The 19237-nt window shown below is 36.3% G+C and overlaps 1 protein-coding gene across 8 annotated transcripts in view; it reads right to left on the bottom strand.

The window, feature by feature from the left end:
* The window catches only part of OMA1 (OMA1 zinc metallopeptidase), a 53658-nt gene extending 39660 nt beyond the window's left edge, over positions 1-13998 (bottom strand). For 6 of the 8 annotated variants that reach the window (XR_012511248.1, XR_012511249.1, XM_010958375.3 and 3 more), the window contains exons 1-5: positions 13895-13975; positions 6121-6639; positions 3447-3675; positions 824-997; positions 617-724 (exon numbers count right to left, since the gene is read on the bottom strand). Coding sequence is in view for 6 of the 8 variants with exons in the window: in XM_010958375.3 (XP_010956677.2) it covers positions 617-724; positions 824-997; positions 3447-3675; positions 6121-6620 (1011 nt within the window). In the remaining 2 variants the exon portion in view is untranslated. Of the gene's footprint in view, positions 1-616; positions 725-823; positions 998-3446; positions 3676-6120; positions 6640-11450; positions 11598-13894 lie in introns of those variants that run through there. The other 2 variants (XM_045519099.2, XM_010958376.3) reach the window with 2 other exon arrangements.
* Between the last annotated feature and the right edge of the window lie 5239 nt (positions 13999-19237).

Genomic DNA, 19237 nt, shown 5'->3' with positions numbered 1-19237 from the left:
AATATTAGAGTCCTCGTATATAATGTAAGGGATATTAAATACCTACCCCATGAGGATGGTGTTAAAATTACGAATGAGAAGGTACGTATTAAAAAGCTCAGTAAACTGTAAAATGGCAAGGTATCATTAGTATTACTCTGCATTAATTATGTATGGCATATCATTCTAGACATTTTCAAAGATGCTCTAAGCTATCCTCTGAGAATGAATAAAAAGGCAAGAAAACTGATTTACTGCTTAAATAGTAATATCACTTTCCTACAGTTAATTTTCTGACTAGATTATAAGTATGTTAATAATTATGGAAAGTTTAAAATCTAATTTGAAGTACTTAGAGGTTGAGAATAATTACTTTTTAGCAAAAGAGACAGGTGATAAAAACAGCATTTAAGAGAAACACTAATTATTCAGTATCAAATACTAAAGACCACAAAAAATCTCAAAATTAGCCAATCATAATTTTTCAGGTAACAGAATAAGTCAATTACAAGAAAACTAAAATTCCATCATTTAAAAAAAAAAAAAAAGAACTGAAAAGAATCATTTCCCTGAAAGATTTAACTTGCTAGCTTCAAAGGAGTGTTTCAACAACAGATCCTTCATTGTAGGTACTTACAGCATGCCCAAGTACTGCATGTGCAATTTCATGGCCCAGAAGGAAGGAAAGCTGATGAATATCAGTCACACTATTTAAAAGCCCAGTGAAGATAAACACTTGTCCATTCTGCACCATAAAGAAAATAATGTAAGCAACTAGAACACCATAGAAAACAAGAACGTTAAATTTAACAATTAAGAATTAGGCTGGATAACACTTGCTTACTGGAAGCACAAAGGCATTTATATCTGGGGAATCAACCACATGAATAATCCAATTGATCTCAGAGATCCCTGGAATATCTTTATTGCATTCAATTAAATGATGAACCACCTCTTTAACAGTCACATATCGGGCGTCTTTCTCAGGAAGCATATCATTTTTAAATTCTTCCATCCACTGAAAGATTAAAAAGAAAAGTAGTCTTTAAGAGAGCGTAAGCTCTACAATTTAATAAGATTTTTCATATAAATTGGTTGAAGTAAAAATTTCATTTATCTCTTCCATTAGCCTATAAACAAATAAAATGCTTAAATATTATTTCTACTTTTCCAAATATTTTAGAAAACAAAACATTGTCTAGAGAACATAAAGATATCGTATAAGAAAATAAAATACAGAAGAAAATTACTTTCATAACATACTGAATAAACACCCTATACTTAATAATAAAGTTAAACACCTACCAAAAAAAGGACAATATCTTATTAATTTTAAAGTGTTTTACCCACATAGACTGAAAGGAAATTGCTGAAATTTTAGAACAGAATGGCATATCATTTTCTCTATACTATGCTGACTTAGACTACCTACCATATGAAGACACTTTTTCTGAATCTATATTCATGAAGGACTCTTTCAAGTGTACTTAGAAAATTAAGGATATTCTAAAAATATTAAATTTCTGGAAAACCTATAATTTCTTACACATATGAATCAAGTTTGTAACCTTCTTCCTTGAGATGCATTAAAAATAGATGATTTTATAGAGTATGAATTTAAAAGTCTTCATATCAATTAGCATTTTTTAAAAGTACAAGTCACCAGTGTAAACTGTGTAAAACAAAACCACTGAAGTACATACAACAAAGGTTATATGTAACTACAGTACTTTATGATAATCCTGTGAGAACATGTATTTGAATTTTCATATCAAGCAGCTATTACACTTGCAGGACAAAAATAAGAAAAAAAGAATATACATATGTACATGTATATAATTTTTTAAAGTGTCTTAGTGATATAAATAGTAGAAGACGCACTAACTTAACACTAGGCCTTTCTCAATCTTAACACTTTCCTCAAACATGCCTCTGACTAGACTATTCTAAAACACATCTCAAATCTCTGTAATAAACTCTGTATAGAAGAGATTGGTCTTGTCTTTATTAAGAACAATCTTAATTAAGACCATTGTTACTTTTTTGTAGTAACTTTCCATTGACAAACTCAGAAGCTCAATTGAAATAAAAATATATAACGATCCGACCGTGCCAAAACTGTCAAGTGAGCCTATAAGATTTCAATTCAACAAACATTAATTGAGCATATACAGGTATACCTAGGATGTACTGTGGGCTCCTGTCCAGACCACACAGTAAAGTGAGTATCTCAATAAAGGGAGTCACATGAATTTTTTGGTTCCCCAGTGCATATAAAAGCTACGTTTACACTCTATTGCAGATAGTATGTGCAATAGCACTATGTCTAAAAAAATTATGTACATACCTTAAAGAATACTTTAATTTAGCTAAAAAATGCTAACCATCATCTGAGCCTTGAGCAAGTCATAATCTTTTTTAAAACAATAAAAGATCACAGATCATAGATCACTGTAACAAATATAATAATAATGAAAAAGTTTGAAATATTGCAAGAATTACTGAAACGTGACTCAGATATGAAGTAAGCAAATGCTGTTGGAAAAATGGCGCCGGTAAGACTTGCTCGACGCAGTGTTGCCACAAACCTCCAATTTTTCAAAAATGCAGTATCTGCAAAGTGTAATAACGTGAAGCACAATAAAATGAGGTCTGTCTATACTGTGTATGCGCTAAGCACAAGAGGTAGAAGATGATCTGCCCTCAAGGCACTCACTACTGGTATGAAATGGTTAACTACCTGAGTTATTATATTTTCCAAGTTAATTCCAACTTTATTTTGCATTCAGAAAATACAGTAAGTTGTGAAAACTGATGTTTGAGGGGAAAAAAAAGATCTTGTTCTACTTTATTTTCAAGGTGCAAAAATTCAGATTACAGATCTATTTATCCAAAAAATATATATAAAGCACTACTTTGTACAGTACTTAAGATAAAATGATAGATAAAACAGACAGGGTCTCTGTCCCCATGGAGCTAGTCTAGCAAGGGAGACAGATCAGCAAATAATTATGCAAATAATTATTAGGTTACCTTCATGATAAGCATTTTAGAAGAAAACTACAGTATGCAAAGAGAAAATAAAAGGAGGAGACCTAACCCCAATATAGCCAAGCACTAAGCACAATGACAAATGACTGATTCAAAATGCAGTCTCTGTGAAGGACACCCACTAGAGCCTAACGCAGCCACCCTGCCTAACCCAGTCAGGATAATCCAAGAAGGCTTTCCTAAGAACGTGACATTCAAGGTGACATGTGATGAGCAGGAGTTAGCTGGGTGAACGGGAGGAAAAGCAATGCAGACAGCAGGAACACTAAGTATGAAAGGTCTGAGGCCTTTTGGAAAAAAATGCTAATTTCCTATCAAAGGTTAAAATAAAGTAGCACATCTTTCATATTTAAGAAACTTCCCTGCTTCGAGTACTTCATCAAGCAATCTAATTGAAAACAATTCTTACTACTTACTGCTTCATATTCCAGTTCTGATAAAAGTCTGAAATGTTCTTTCCCCAATAATAGTAGCTTGCGCCTTCCTGTGACTGGACTCACTTCCAGGTGAGTAAAATAAAACACTACAAAGAGCAATCCAGAACTACTCAAACCAAGGAATAACTTCCATTTATTCTTCCTTATACTTTCTTTAAATAGTTCCTTCTTGTTAGGAGGAAGAGCCTGCCACCATTTTCTTATGCCCCTAGAGCAAAAAGAAAAATTCAAAGTTCTGGTAATAGAATTAGTACATATCATTGAATCAACATAACACTTATGCTAAAATTTTGTCAAACACTTGAATTTTTATATTTCTCTGTATAGATGATTTTTTCAGTTTATAAAATTCTTAGCTAAATGATGAAAAAGTAATCAGTTATACAGAGCTATAGCTAAAAAACTATAGTTAAAAATTCTAATGTTCGGCTAAATTTTCTTCTGCAGTTATTTTAAAGGTAAGTGCTAAGTGAGAAGCTGTTTTACTACAACTACCACTAGTTAACATGTATTGACTGTTTAGCACATTCACAGTACTCTTCCCATTGCTATACAAATGTCATCTCATTTTAATCTTCACAGTAACCCTGCTACGGAAGAGAAAATTGATACAGAGAAGTTAAACCATTTGTCCAAAGTCAGAAAGGTAACAAGAGGAAAGCCAGGCAAGAAAGGCAACGTGACAGCAGGGATGAATTGCCCAAGTAAACATCCAAGGGGGCCATGGTTCAGTAAAGCTATACCTTTAACTACCATTCCCCCTACTGCTCATCAGACATCAAGCATTTGGCACGATCTGCCAGTATGTCAGCAAGGTACAAGGGGAACTCTCAGTATTGGTTTTAGAAACAAATATTGCTCAGTCGCAGAAACTCCACGAACCCCTCAAGAACATGACAAAGGAGAGGTAATATGAAGAGCATAAGCACTGTAAATACAGAACTGAGAGATTTTATAGATAACATCAAGGCGATCCAATTCCACCAGGCAACAATGTACTCTCTGCTGCTTATCAGGGTTCAGAGACATTTTTGACAAGCAATGTTTCCAACACTGGGACAAAAACTGTTCCTTGTTGAGTTTACCTATGAAATTACAACCAAAATTTAAAATATATACATCATTCAAAATGTATTTTATGCAACAACTTCTTTAAGTTACCTTAGTTTTGTTAAGTGACACACCTAAAATGCCTTTAAAGTGTTTTAACCTAAAAAAGACTTAGATCAAACTATGAAGTATACTTATTTTCAATTTAAAACTTTATATGACATTAGTATTTATTTAAAATGTATGAAAGCATATCCTAAAAGAAAATGTTAGGTGATTTACAATAGTAACAACAACAAGACAGTTAAATAATTAAAAAGAATGAAAAAGAGCTATTGGCCCAAGCACCTGAGCTGAGTTGTGACAAAGATTCTCCCCTCCAGCAAACTCTACTCAGACCTGCCTGATCTCTTTTTCAAGTAGGCCTTGACTTTTGGACTCCTATGTTCATCTCAGCATTGTCCAACAGCAAGAATCCTGCTAGGTCAATTCAGCCAGAATCCCCGCTCCTCCAGATCTAATTACTTTTGATATCTAATCAGCTCCTTATTATTCATCACCACCCAGGGGATGTCTGCTCACCCTTGCTGCCTTCAGCAAGAGCCCTGGTAGATCAGTTAAGCTAGAATCTTGCCCTGACTCCTGATGTCTTCTGTCTGTAATTTTCCATCCACCAGCCCCCATCCTGCCCACTCACCCATGCTGTATTCAGAACTTACACTGATTCTATATAGAGGTCTGCCTTCTCCTACTGCAAAAGTCCTGAATAAAATCTGCTTTTGCTGCTTTAATTATTGTCTAGCTTTGGCTTAGCAATCATTATTTAAATTGAAAGCTAAATTAGCTGTATATTTTCTGGGCGTTAATGCCTCATCACAAAGAACACAATAAATTACAAAGTACAAGTCCTCGATTTTTGACAAAAAGAAAACTGGGTTGGTTAATACGGAAGTAAGGCTAGAAGGCACTTCATAGTTATCAAACGAAAGAAAGCTTTACAAGGAGATAATGCTTAAATTTATCGTTCTTCAATTTTCATGAAGCAAATAAGAGAAAACAGGATTAATTATGAGGGGGAGGTTCAAATTAAATATAAAGTACTATTTAGCTATCAAAACATTAATTATTATAAAGGACCACAAAGAGAAAATAAAGATTTGTTGGAAATAGAATAGAAAAACAAATACTAATTAAGAGCTGACTTGGCTAGGAATGAGCCCTTTCTCATATAAGCGAAGTTCTTCAGTTTCATGATCCATTGCCTCAAACTCCATGAACTAAAAAGTAATGTTTGTAAGTACTATTCTTACATATGAGCGAGCTGTAACAAACATTTCTGATTCTCGTAATCATAAATACAAGCTCTTTTAAATAGTGTCTACACAAAATATATAAGAAAAAATTTTAAAGATCACATTTCTATAATATGCAGTAAATGATTTCAAGATTATTAAGTCATACATAACAAAACTAGGTAGAACCAACTGTTTAGAAACTTAATTCTGAGCTAAATCTGGAAGGGAAATCAAACAAGTTTTCTTTCAAAGGGTAGTTCTGCAGATACTTTTTAACAGAAAAGTTTGTTTTTTAAAAAGCATTTTACCTGCCCACAATGATTGCAAGTAGTTTCTGCACTGGTTTAAGAATCATCAGCAAGAGAGGAACTGGAGCAGCTTGAAACCGTGGAGAAGTATGGAAACTCCTGAGGTCACTTACGGGCAAACAGTTTAGAGGACAAGATACTGAAAGAGGAGAAACTCCTGGAATTTCTTTCCTCAGATGCTGTCTAGAAAAAGAGTTATTCCAGGCAGTACATTTTTGGGAAACCATCCCAATTTCCTTAATGCTGGTGCTCAAGAAGCATCCTGTTCTTTTGCTATTAAAAGTCCTATAGAAATGATAGTTTTCAGGAAGAAAAGTCAGTCTATCACCCTGATTTAGTCCCAGGTCTTGAGACTTATTTACTGTACGGTTAATTTTCACTTGAGGATAGTCCAGTGAAGTTACAGCTAGTGTGTGACATTTTCTCCAGTTGGTCAGTAAACTGAAGCGGAAGAAAACACAGTTTCTAGCAGCAGACTGCAGTCCATGGATGAAGCTCATCTCTGTTTTGCTTGATTATCTGGAACACAAAATATAAACTATAAATATCCCTACAAAACACTTATTAACCAAACTGAGAATACAACACTTATGAAAAAGGCTTTCTTTTCTTTACTCATCTCTGACTAAATTACCTTGGGTTTCTACTCACCACCCCTGCATCAATGCCTCTTAGCAATAAAAATCAAACAGATATTATGTCTTTATTTTTTTTTTTTAACTCAAGAACCTGTACTTTCAAAACTTGGATTATTTTCCTTCCCTCTTTTCATTTTTCACTTTTATTTTGGGAAGTCTATTTCTATTTTAACAGATAAATTTGGGAAATAAGAAACGGATTAAACAAAAACAGCACTAAGTTTCAGCAAGTAACAGTAACTGGGGGAAAGAGTATTTAAGGGAATAGTAAAATCTAACATAAAATGTATTTTTAAAATACAAATTTTTTCCTTTCAAACATAATACTGGGACTTCTGATTCACATCAAGACAGAGTAAGAGGGACCAGTGACTTATCCTCTCATAAAAAAACTGAATATGAAGACCTAAACAAACATTTTTCCAAAGACATACAGATGAAAAGAAGCTCAAAATCGCTAATTACTAGAGAAATGCAAATCAAAACCACAATGAGGTATCACCCTACACTGGTCAGAATAGCTAACATCAAGAAGTCTACAAATAATAAATGCTAGAGAGTGTGGAGAAAAGGGAACCCTACTACACTATCTGTGGCAATGTAAATTGGTGCAGCCACTACAGGAAACAGTACGGAGGATCTCTTAAAAACTAAAAATATAGCTACTATATGATCCATCAATCCTATTCCTAGGCAAATAACCAAAAAAGATGAAAACTCTAATTCAAAAAGATACATGCACCCCAATGTTCACAGGAGCACTATTTACAATAGCCAATGGAAACAACCCAAGTCCCTATCAACAGACAATGAGCTTAAGAAGATGTGGTACACATATACAACAGAATACTACTCCGCCATAAAAAAGAATGAAAATAATGCCATTTGCAGCAAGATGGATGGACTTTAAAGACAAATATTATGATATCACATATACATAGAATTTTAAAAAAATACAAATGAGTCTATATACAAAACAACAGATTCACAGACATAGAAAACAAACTTATGGTTACCAAAGGGTAAGAGGGGGAGGATAATTAAAAGTATGGATTAACAGATACAAACTACTATATATAAAATAGATAAGCAACAATGATTTACTGTATAGTGCAAGGAATTATATTCAATATCTTGTAATAATGGAAAATAATCTGAAAATATATATATATATATAACTGATTCACTTTGCTGTACACCTGAAACTAACACAACATTGTAAATCAACTATACTTCAATAAAAGAAAAAAAAGAGTAAGTAAAACAATGGTTCCAACATACTGGACATCAGACAAGAACAGTCATTCCTGAGAGATGGAAAACAAATAAGGTGAGCCCTACGATTGCCCCAGTTATCCCTTAGAGAAAGTTTCCAGGCCCTATGCAGAGAGGGGAAACCTAGCACAGCCCAGTGGTCCCCCTACATTAAAGGGATGAAGCTAGGAATTCAAGTAGGCCACGGTGGCTGGAGCTCACAGAGCAGAGTACAAGAGAAGACAGAGCTGCACAGAGAAGTAACTCCAGATTGCTGCAGAAAATCCACCTTGTGTATTTAGCTGAGTCCTGATCAGGGCATACATGTGAGAATACTCCCCAAAGCTGGCAAAGACCAGCTGACATTAGAGGAACAATATACAGGACTCACACAGGGCAGAGCACAGTGCCTGCTCCCACGCTCCAAAGTAGAAAATCTTTTAATTGAAAGGCATTGGGTAAAGTACTCAGAAGGGTTTTTTGCCTCAATATGAGAGAAACATTAGTCCTAGACTAAAAGCTGCTCTGGTCCTACCTAACAGAGATTAAACACAACACCCCAAAAGATCAAACTGTTTCTAAGTAGCCTCATTCTAGAAGAAAATGTTCAAGAATATTTATAAGAATACAAAAATATCCAACACTTAACAAGGAACAATTTATAAATAAAAATTATCAGGCATGCTATGTGACCTGTGATTATGAGGAATATCAATCAATAGCAACTAACTCCTAGATAACACAAATTGCAGTATTAGTAGTATTAGTTATTATAACTATATCGCATATGTTTAAGAAGCTAAAAGAAAGTCTGAGCATGTTACATAGAGCCATGGAATATATTCTTTTTCAAAGACCTACACTGAACTTCTGGATTAGAAAACTACAATGTCTTAGACGAAAATTACACTGGATGAGACTAACACTAGGTTAGACATTATAGAAATAAAGACGTATGAACATGACATATCAATAGAAACCATCCAAAATGACATGCAGAGAAAACAGGCTTTTAAAAATGCATAGAGCATCAATGAGGTGTGGGCTAACTCAAGTAACCGAATACACATGTAAATGGAGTCCCCCAAAAGGGGGAGGGATAATAGAAAAAAAACAACTTGAAAAAATCATGCCCCAAATTTTCCAAATTTGATAAAAACTGTAAAACCACAAATGCAAGAAGTTCAACAAGCCACACACACAGGAAACACAAAGGAAACTACTCCAAGATATATCATACAAATTTCTTAAAACCAATGAAAGAAAAAAATCTTAACTTTGACATCTTAGATTAAATGGATACATTCCTTGTAAAACATAAACTACCAGAGCTCACTCATGAAAAAAATAAATAACCTGAAGAGCCCTATACCCAATTTTTAAAAACTGAATTTATACTTAAAAACATTCCCACATAGAAAGCTCCAGGACCAAAGGCTTCACTTGGGAATTCTATCAAACATTTAAAGATAAATTAATAATTCTATATAAACTCTTTCAGGAAATTAAAAATGAATAGCTTTCAACTCATTCCATAAAACCAGCATTACCCTGACACCAAAGACAGAAAAAAAAATTTTTTTAAGAAGACTATAGAGTAATATCCCTCATGAACACAGACACAAAAATTCTTAACGGTATTTTAGAAAATCTAATTCAACAATATATTAAGAAGACAATAACATCATGACCAAGGGAGGTTCGTCCCAGGAATGCAAGGTTGAATAAAAATTCACAAATCAGTGTAATTCACCCTACTAACTGAAAAAAGAAACACCTGATCATCTCAAAAGACACAGTAAAGACATCTGATAAAATCCAACATCTAACCCTGATAAAAACTCTCAGTAAACTAGGACATCTATAGAAACCTAGAGCCAACAGCATTTTTATTGGTGAAAGACTATACTTTCCTCCTAAGATCAGGCAAGGATGGACGCTCTCCCCACTTCTATTCAACACTGTACTGGAGATCCTAGTCAGTGCAATATGTACACACATACATACATAACTAAATAAATGACATCTAGACAAGAATAAGTAAGTAAAATGGTCTTCATTTGTAGATAACATGATTGTCTATCCAGAAAATCCAAAGAAATCTACCCAAAAAAAGCTATTAGAATGAGTTTAAGGTGGCAGGATACAAGAGTTAACACACAAAAACAATTTTATTTCTATATACTAGCAAGCAAGAGAAGACAGACTCACACAAAGGGAAAACATACACAGGAAAAAACACCAGTCTCCCACCAAAACCATACTCCACGATTCCAGCTCTAAAATATAAACTGTAGAAAATGCAAACTGATTTATAGTTACAGAGAAATTGGAGGATGGAGGGGTAAAGAGGGGCAAGGGAGGCATTACAAAGTTTTGGGGGCAGTTAAAATGTTCACTATTCTGACTGTGGCATTGGTTCACAGATATACACATAATCAAAACATACACAGTTTAAATGTGTACAATTTATTGTATACCAACTATACAGCAAATAAGCTTTTTTTTTTTTAAGTTAGTAAAAAGAGACAAATGCAACGTGTGCACTTTGATTAGATCCTAGTTTGAAAGAAAAAAAACTAGTTTAGAAGATAACTGGGACTATTGGGGTAATCTGAGTATGAATTTGCTTTTAGGTTACTTTAGGTAAGTATCACTTATTTTCTTATAATGATGTGGTTATGTAGGTGAATATTTTATACCTGAAATATTAGCTGAATTCTCTTCTTCATAATAAATAAAACTTTCAAATATTGTAATAAAAGTATATGCACATATACACACAGGACATAAAGACAATACAGTAAAATGCTAACAATCTTTATAGCTAAGTGGTAGTTATATATGTGCTCATTAAATTTTTTTTCAGTTGTTTTAATGTTCAAAACCTTCATAACAAAAGTTGGGGGAGAAATACATAAATCTTAACTCAACCTAGGCTAATACAATATTATCTGGGAAGATGCTTCAGAACATCAGTTTTCATATAAATAGTATTACCTACATATCAAACCATTAGAAAAGTACTCCAATTTTTTACATACTTCATACATTCTGCCTTTCCATTACTAACGTATAATGCGAATAAAGGGTATGCTAAATAAACATTAACTCCTAGTTAACCATTTTTTAATTACTACCAATTTTAAATCAGTAGAGTCCAAGCTGATATACAACAGTTTGTTAACAAGATACTTTCTAGTTTTCTTTTTCCTTTTTGAATCTAGCTGATAAGCGGTAAAATATCTGAAGCCTGGAAAGTATTTTAAAATTAGTATTTGAGTAGCTATTAAGATTCTTCACTGGCTAGGTGGCATGTGAGTTCCATGCCAAATTCAATCCCTCACCTCAGGTTATAATCTTGTTGAGGAGAAAAAAGTACTTCAGTAAGACTATTAGGAGACAGTAAAATACAGTTCTTTGTTAAGTGCTACGTACCGTACAAATTTTTTTTTAAAAAAGGGTATCAGGCAGCAGGATAGTTGAGGAAGGCAACTTTTATTTTTTATGCCATTTGGATAGATGCAGAAAAAAATACTTTTTTAAGATTTATTTCAAACAGGAAAGTGTACCTAAAATAATATAGAAAATCTACTAGAAGTCGAAACTGCAAAAAAAAAGACAGAAGCACACTTTCTTTCCATTCCTGTAGTAAACAAGGTTCAGACACTTAACCAACTACACTCCCTTTTTGTAAATGCATTCTACAGCCTCAGTTTAGGGGGCAGGACTAAATTGCCATGTTTGTCCCTACTGATACACAGACCCCGCTCAGTTTTTGACCTCTGAATAATGTTATTCATCCATTCATTAAATATTTCATAAATGCCTACTACACACCACACCACACACCCTTCTGGATGCTAGGGATACCACAGAAAACAAAACAGACAAAAATCTCTACCCAACGTGCAAGAATAGCAATGCTAGCACAAGCTAGTATATACAAATATAAATGAATCTGAAGGAATATACACAAACGTATTCACAGTGATTATTTTGGGTAGCAGGATGATGGTTGTAAGGGATTTAGTATTTCCACCTTATATATTTCTGTGCTGCTTAATTTTTTACAGGATGTATTATTACTTTATAAGCCCCCAAACCAATAAAGGCAAATATTTTTGTAATTTCCATTGGTTTCCATGGGCTTCAACAAACTGCTTCATATTGTAGACCAGACCTCTCATAAAACCACCTCTATTTCTCCAGGCACCTTCCCCACTCCTCCTTCACCCACTCCTAAGCTCCAGACCCACTGATTTACTTAGAGCTCTCAGAAAAGCTCTCACGTCTATGTCTATGCACATTTATTTACACTGCTTAGCTCTTGCTCACATGTCAAGCAAACTTCTCATCGTTCATGACTTCTGTGAAATTTTTTAAATTATTCTACTGACACAGAAGGTGTCAAAAGCAAAAGCCTCAAACACTATACACATATAAGTAAAAACACTATCATTATATCACTGACAATCAAGTGTCACCTAGAACAGAAACGGTGCCTGATATATTGTAATCCCTGGTTTATCCTTAAGAAAGGGTAAAGAATGGGAGAGGAAATCTATTTATACATCTTCAAAGAGCAAATCACTAGACTACACAGAGCAGACTAAAGAAATCAGGGCAGACACAGCCTCTTCAAAGAACTGTAGCAGGTCAACAAACATAGCTGGCAGACTTCTAGGATTACCAAATTAATGATGTGAGAAAATTAAACAATTTGGATTGTTAGCCTCTAAGAACATTTCAGATCCTTAATTCTTTAAGTACCATCTCAGAATGAGCAAGTACAGCACTCACGGGCACTCAGCTGAAGCCTGGAAGACAGTTTTAACAGCTCTGCTGAAAACCACTATTTCTTCTCTAGTTTCTATGGAAACAGCTGTCAGGTTGGCAAAAATAGTACACGTACTTTAACATAATTATTCCCACAAAGTACACACATGATGGAAGGCTTAAAAAAAAATAATAAATTGGAAGGCAACAGACTTGGATCTTAAGCTTCCAAATGTCAGACTGTACCCCTTAACCATGGCTGAGAATGATGGAAATGAGCCTAAATCCTTTGAGTGAGGGTTACATGGCACTGGTCGGAGTCACTACAGTTGATCAATCCCTGGATTCCCAATGGGGTATTTTCATCTCCCTGGACTAAAATTTCTCACTGAGGACTGCAGGGCACAATACAACTGTTGCTCCATTTTACATAGACAAGCGACATTATTTATATAGCATAAAAAACGCTTTTTGTAGACAACTTCATGAAGAAATTAAATCCCCTACAACAGTTTAGACAAGGAATTTTCTACTTTTCATTGTAGGCGGTAGGTAGGAAAACTTCTATTTTCTCTACTTTAAGAGTGAGGAGGCAAAAGAGGGGGATTGAGTCGCCAGATGTCCTAAGCAGCTGCAAGCGGTTTTGCACAGGTGAAGGTATCACTGTGAGACGCACGATTCTGCGTTAACAAGAAACAATTTTTAAAAGGGGGCCGCTAAGGACAAGGAAAGGCTGGGAGGAGGCGGAGGCTATCTAACCAGGAAACGCAGCAACCTGCCAATTTGCAACTCCCGCGCAGCCAGGGCAGCATCCCGGGGTCCCTGCACTTCACGCAAAGAAGGGACAAGGGGGGAGAAAGAGGCCTTACTCCCACGTCCCCCTTTCCCACTCGCCCGGCTCCCCGACTCCAGCCAGACGCCCGGTTGTCTCTCCCTCACCACCCCCACCTCGCCACCCCACCCCCGCCGGGTCCGCACGAGCCCCAGCTCCTCGCCCTAGCGCCCCTCGAAGCTCTCCCCACCCAGCTCCAGTACTCTGGCCCCCACCCTGGGCCCAGCCCAACTCCTAAAGGCAGGGCAAAGGCGTCCCCACAAAGACAGACCCTAGCAGTGGCAAAAGCGAAGACTCCTCCGACCCGACCTTTGAGCACGCGCACACCCCGCCAGAGAAGCCCCGCCTCCTCACTTCCTGCCCTCGGCACTGACCTGGGCGCCTTCTGCTCCGCCCACACCGGTCAGTCAATACACCCGCCCAGAGTCGTTCTCCCTGCGGGCCCGGGAGCAGAAGTGGCTGTGGCGCTCTAGCGCCCTCGCCTGGTCGGAGGAGGGACGTGGCTGTGGGCTGGGCTGCTTGCCTGGAAACATCGCTTAACTCATGTCTTGGAACCCGACTTGGGTCCTCTAAAGAGTGATCCAGGCAAGGCTGAGCCCACTGTAGACTCTCAGGCAGTGCTGGCGAAAAGGAAAGAGACTCGAGGGCTGCCAAAAGACTAAGGTTTCTTGGTTCTGAAGTTGCACTGATAGAAGTAGTCTTTGAAGTGTGAAAACTCTGCTTTCACATGGCTTCTGGAGTGGCACATTTGAAGGAAGATGAAGTATAACCTGAAGCACCTGGAAGTTAGTTAAAAATAGCTGGCTGCAGCCATGTGTATAGTACACTTCATTCATTCCACCAAAAAAAATATTTATTGAGCACTAAATGTATCCTAAGTGCCAGGGATACAGCGGAGAACATTTAAGAATTGGCTGTTGTTCATGTAACATTTCCCCTTCCTGACATTTGTCTTTCAACTTTAATTCATGTCTGCATATATACATAATTTTTAGAATTTTAATATAGACAGATCTATCCATCTTTTTCATCGCGGTTTTTGCCTTTGAGGTCATGTTTACAGTCTGTCTCAATCCCAAGATTACATGTTTACCAATATTTTCTTCTAGTATTTAATGACTGTCCTTTCGTAAATCTTTAGTCTACTAAGAATTTATTTCGGTGGAAAGTAAGGCAGAAAAATATAACTTATTTTCTGAATAATTAGGCCAATGGAGCTTTTATAAAAGACACATACATATGCCCTTCCCATGGTAGGGATCACCAGGGTAACTGCTGGTCCAACAATGTATTGAATAGCCCATGCTTTCCTGTCTCAGTCACTTTTATTATATACTAAATTCTCCTAGATACCCACATCTGTTATTGGACTTTCTTTTGTTCATTTGTCTGTTCTGGCACTGGTATATGATTCTGATTACATATTCTAAGTTTACAACATAGATTTTATTTTCAAATATTTTCTGACTCTCCTTAAACATTTGACCTTTAAGATGAACTTGAGAACTTTTTTCAAGTCCTCCCCACCAAAAATGCCTTGGGATTTTGATTTTGTTATTGCTATTGTTTTTAAACTTTGATTAATTTTGAGGAAATGTGTATCTTTGCAATACTGACTCTATCAATTCAGGAAACTGACATGTGTCTCCATTTATCCCAGTCTTTTTTTATGTCCCTCCATAAAGTTTTACAGTTTTCTTTTATGGGTCAAAGCAGTATATTTTTTAAAGGAACTATAAACTTTGACTTGTCATCGTAGAATTACAAAATCTCAGAGCTGAAAGGGACTTAAGAATCATCTCATCATCCCACCCAAGCTGTTGCTGAGTTTTCCTCGCAAACAACCAAAGATATGGAGTGTATTTTGGTGGGGTTTTTTGACATAATGACATTAACTTACATGTGTTTTCTGTGACTTCCAGTTTAGTACTTGAACAACAAGTCTTGGAGAAATTTCTGTATCAATGTATAGTGGTCAATTTAATCTATTTTAACCACTACATGGTGTTCTATGGAAATGGCATTGCATCATTTAATTTACTATTCCCCTGTTATGGACATTGAAATGATTTCTATTGTTTTGCTCTTACAAATGGCTTACAACCTTGAACCCTAACTAAAATCAAAGTCCCCAGAATTCCAGAGCACACACTAGCCTGCAAAATCTCCCTTCTCAAAATCACCACCCACCACGTGGCACAATGCCTCTTCAAAGAAAGGCTTTTCTTTTGCTTTCCACAGTATCTTCCAGTTCTATTCAAGAAACATTTATTGAATATGCGTTGTATAGTTAACACTGGAATTTTGTGGGATTTTTTGGGTTTTTTTTTTCTTTTATTGAAGTATAAGTTGGTTTACAATGTTGTGTTAATTTCTGGTGTACAGCATAGTGTTTCAGCTCTACATATATATTCCTTTTCATATTTTTTATTATAGGTTATTATAAGATATTGAATATAGTTCCTTGTGCTATATGGTGGAATCTTGTTGTTCCATCTATTTTGTATATCTTGAACTCCCAATTTATCCCTCCCTGGTAACCATAAGTTTGTTTTCTATGTCTATGAGTCTGTATCTGTTTTGTAAATAAGTTCAGTTGTGTCATATTTTTAGATTTCACATATAAATGATATCATATGGTATTTTTCTTTCTCTTTCTGGCTTACTTCACTTAGAATGATGATCTCCAGTTCCATCCATATTGTTGCATATGGCATTATTTTCTTCCTTTTTATGGTTGAGTAATATTCCAGTGTGTGTGTGTGTACCATAACTTCTTATCCAATCACCTATCTATGGACATTTAGTTTGCTTCCATGTCTTGCTTACTGCAAATCATCACTGAAATTCTGTAATATCCTAATTTCAACACAAAAAACAAGTTCATTAATTCAAAAAATGCTTATAGAGTGCACATATGTGCCAGGCACTCTGTAGGTCTGAGGGCTCCAGGGAAAATTAACAATCTCTAGCTATTCTTCTGGACTCCAACAATTCCCAAAATAAAATAGGGGTCATTACAACATGGTACCCATTTATTTCTAAGCCCGAGATAATTCTTTACCCATTAGATCAAGAGACCAGGCAGTAGATTCTCAAATAATTTGGATAATGCCTTAAATTTGTTGTGACATGTCCATGCTTAGGTTCCCATGTTCTTACACATGCTGTTCTTTCTTTGTGGTATGTTGTCTAAACTGCAATTCCCTCTGAAGGATATCCTGAGACAAGGAATCAAATGCAAGTAATTTATCTGGGAGGTGATCCCAGGATACACCGGTTGAGGAGCAGAGAAGTGAGAAAGGGAAGGGAAGGAAGCCAATAAATGACACATTAACAAACTAGTTACAGATGGGGTCAAATGGAGTGAAGTCTCCCTGATGAGTATAGAGAGACTATGTAACACTCAAGAGTTTTCCCAACTGAAGGATGAAGTTGCTTGGCTATTTATCTACCAACTCCAGCTAGTACTTTGTTCGGAGCTGTCCTGGAGGTGATTAATAATTCTCAGCACTTCTAGCCTCTTGCATGTGTTCCTGGGAGTCCAGAAGCCTCAAACAAAGAGATTCAGATGCTGGTTGTTGTAAGTAGAACCAGCATGTGCAGAAATACAGGTTAGGCACCAACAAGGGAGATATATGAGTGGGCACCACTGGTACCTGCTACAAATGCCTTTTCTACTATAACCCGGCTAATTTATTCTTCAAAACGCAGGGCAGAAATCACCCACTTGGGCAAGTCCTGAATGCATTTGCAGGTCTGGTGAGTTGCCCCACTTTTCTGTGCACCAGCAGCACTGTGTGCTTGTGTCTTTCCTACTACAAGATGTAAGTGGTGGCTCTGAGCCCCAAGTTGGCTCCTGACTTCCAATCTCAGGAATCTCAGGATGAAACCATTAACACACTCCCATAGGAGAGAGCCCCTTGGCTTGTAGATGCATAACTCCAACCTCTGCCTCTGTCTTCATGTTGCCATCTTCTCAGTTTCTCTGTCCTCTCTTCTTATAAGGACACCAGTCATTGGATTTAGGGCCCACCCTAAGTCAGGATGATCTCCTCTCAAGATCCTTAGCTTAATTAACATCTACAAAGACTATTTCCAGTGGAAATAGGAAGGAGAAAAAAATTCTTCTGTGTGGCTGTTAATTTAGTAGAATATGAGACTGGAGCTGCTATGGGCCATCTTACCCTGGATGAGGAGGAAATTATTCTAAAAACTGAAGCCAAGCCATGAGCAGGATAAATACATAAACAGAGACATGGAAACTTGCCATTATTTGAGCCCTTGGATACAGCCATGCCTGAAGCTAACACTTCCCCTTCACTTCTCAGTTACATGAGTCAAAGAATTTCTTTTGCTTAACTAGTATGAGTTGAGTCGCTAACACTGGCAACTGAAATAGTTCTTACTAATACAATCAAATATTGTACATCTGCTTCCTCCTGGATCGATCCATTTCCACTTCCTCTTCTTGTACCTGACAGGGTACTATTTATCCTCAGATCTCAGTTCAAACATAACTTTCTCAAATAGACTTTCCCTAAACTGATGCCTACCTCCACCCCAGATTCCATCAGTTCTACCTGATGGATGGTCTCATAGCCCTGATACCCTTATCGTAGCACTTATCCCACATGACGGTAATTAGCTGCTTAATTTAGTCCCATCCCGGCACCACCACTGCAATGAAATGTAAGATCTTTGAGGACAAAAAAAATTCTGTGTATTGCTATGTTCAAGTTCCTAGCGTAGTGATTAAAATTAGTAGGTGACTAATGTCTACTCCTTCACAACTTTGACTTTTCATTTGTTTTTCAAAAATATGGTGAAATAGTCTATGACCAAGTGTAAGTCATGGCTACTGTGTGTGTGTGTGTGGGGGGGGCTACTAGGCATTGTAATATGTCCTGATTGATTTTTAGTATAGAAGCTAGTAATTGCTTTTACTTAGGGATTTCTTAATAAAATTATAATAATAATTTTTGAAAACTCCCAGGCTGATCAAAGGGAATAATTTGAAGAAGATAATTATACTCACGGAGGATGAAGATTATTGCTTTTCTGGTATTAAGCAGTCTGATTAGACTAAAGAAAGGAAGAACTCAGTTTGCCAGTTCTTTAAGCATTTTCTGAAGATCTGGATTTAAGTCTAAATAATACATCACCTTGAACTCTCCTTGTTTTAAATAACTTTTGGGTTTTTTTTTTTATTATTGAAGCAAGTTATAACTGTCATAGAAAATTTGGAAAACACATAAAAGTATAGTTGGAGAAAATAGAAAGCCCCGGACCCCCATCAGTGAATCTTTGCATCTTATTTCTGTGTTTCAGTAACCAGATGTCAGGTCAGATCCTGGCTCCTGCTACCAGGGACACTCCTGGCCTTACCTCCTCAGCGTTCCTCCTACAAGATTCCTGATTTCACTTCTCATAGGTGTCCCCTTTTTATTCCACAGAAACAAAGAGATACCTTTTCCCTGACTTCCACACTTGCAAAGCTGACTTATGCTGAAAATTTAGGGCTAAAGACAAAGAGAAAATTTACATCACAGTTCTATATTCTTCATTCGTTCATTCATTCATTCAGCAGGCCCAGACTTTAAAAGAAATGAAA

The sequence above is a fragment of the Camelus bactrianus genome, chromosome 13, assembly GCF_048773025.1.
Source record: "Camelus bactrianus isolate YW-2024 breed Bactrian camel chromosome 13, ASM4877302v1, whole genome shotgun sequence".
Lineage (NCBI taxonomy): Eukaryota > Metazoa > Chordata > Mammalia > Artiodactyla > Camelidae > Camelus > Camelus bactrianus.
This window is presented reverse-complemented; position numbering and strand designations above follow the sequence as displayed.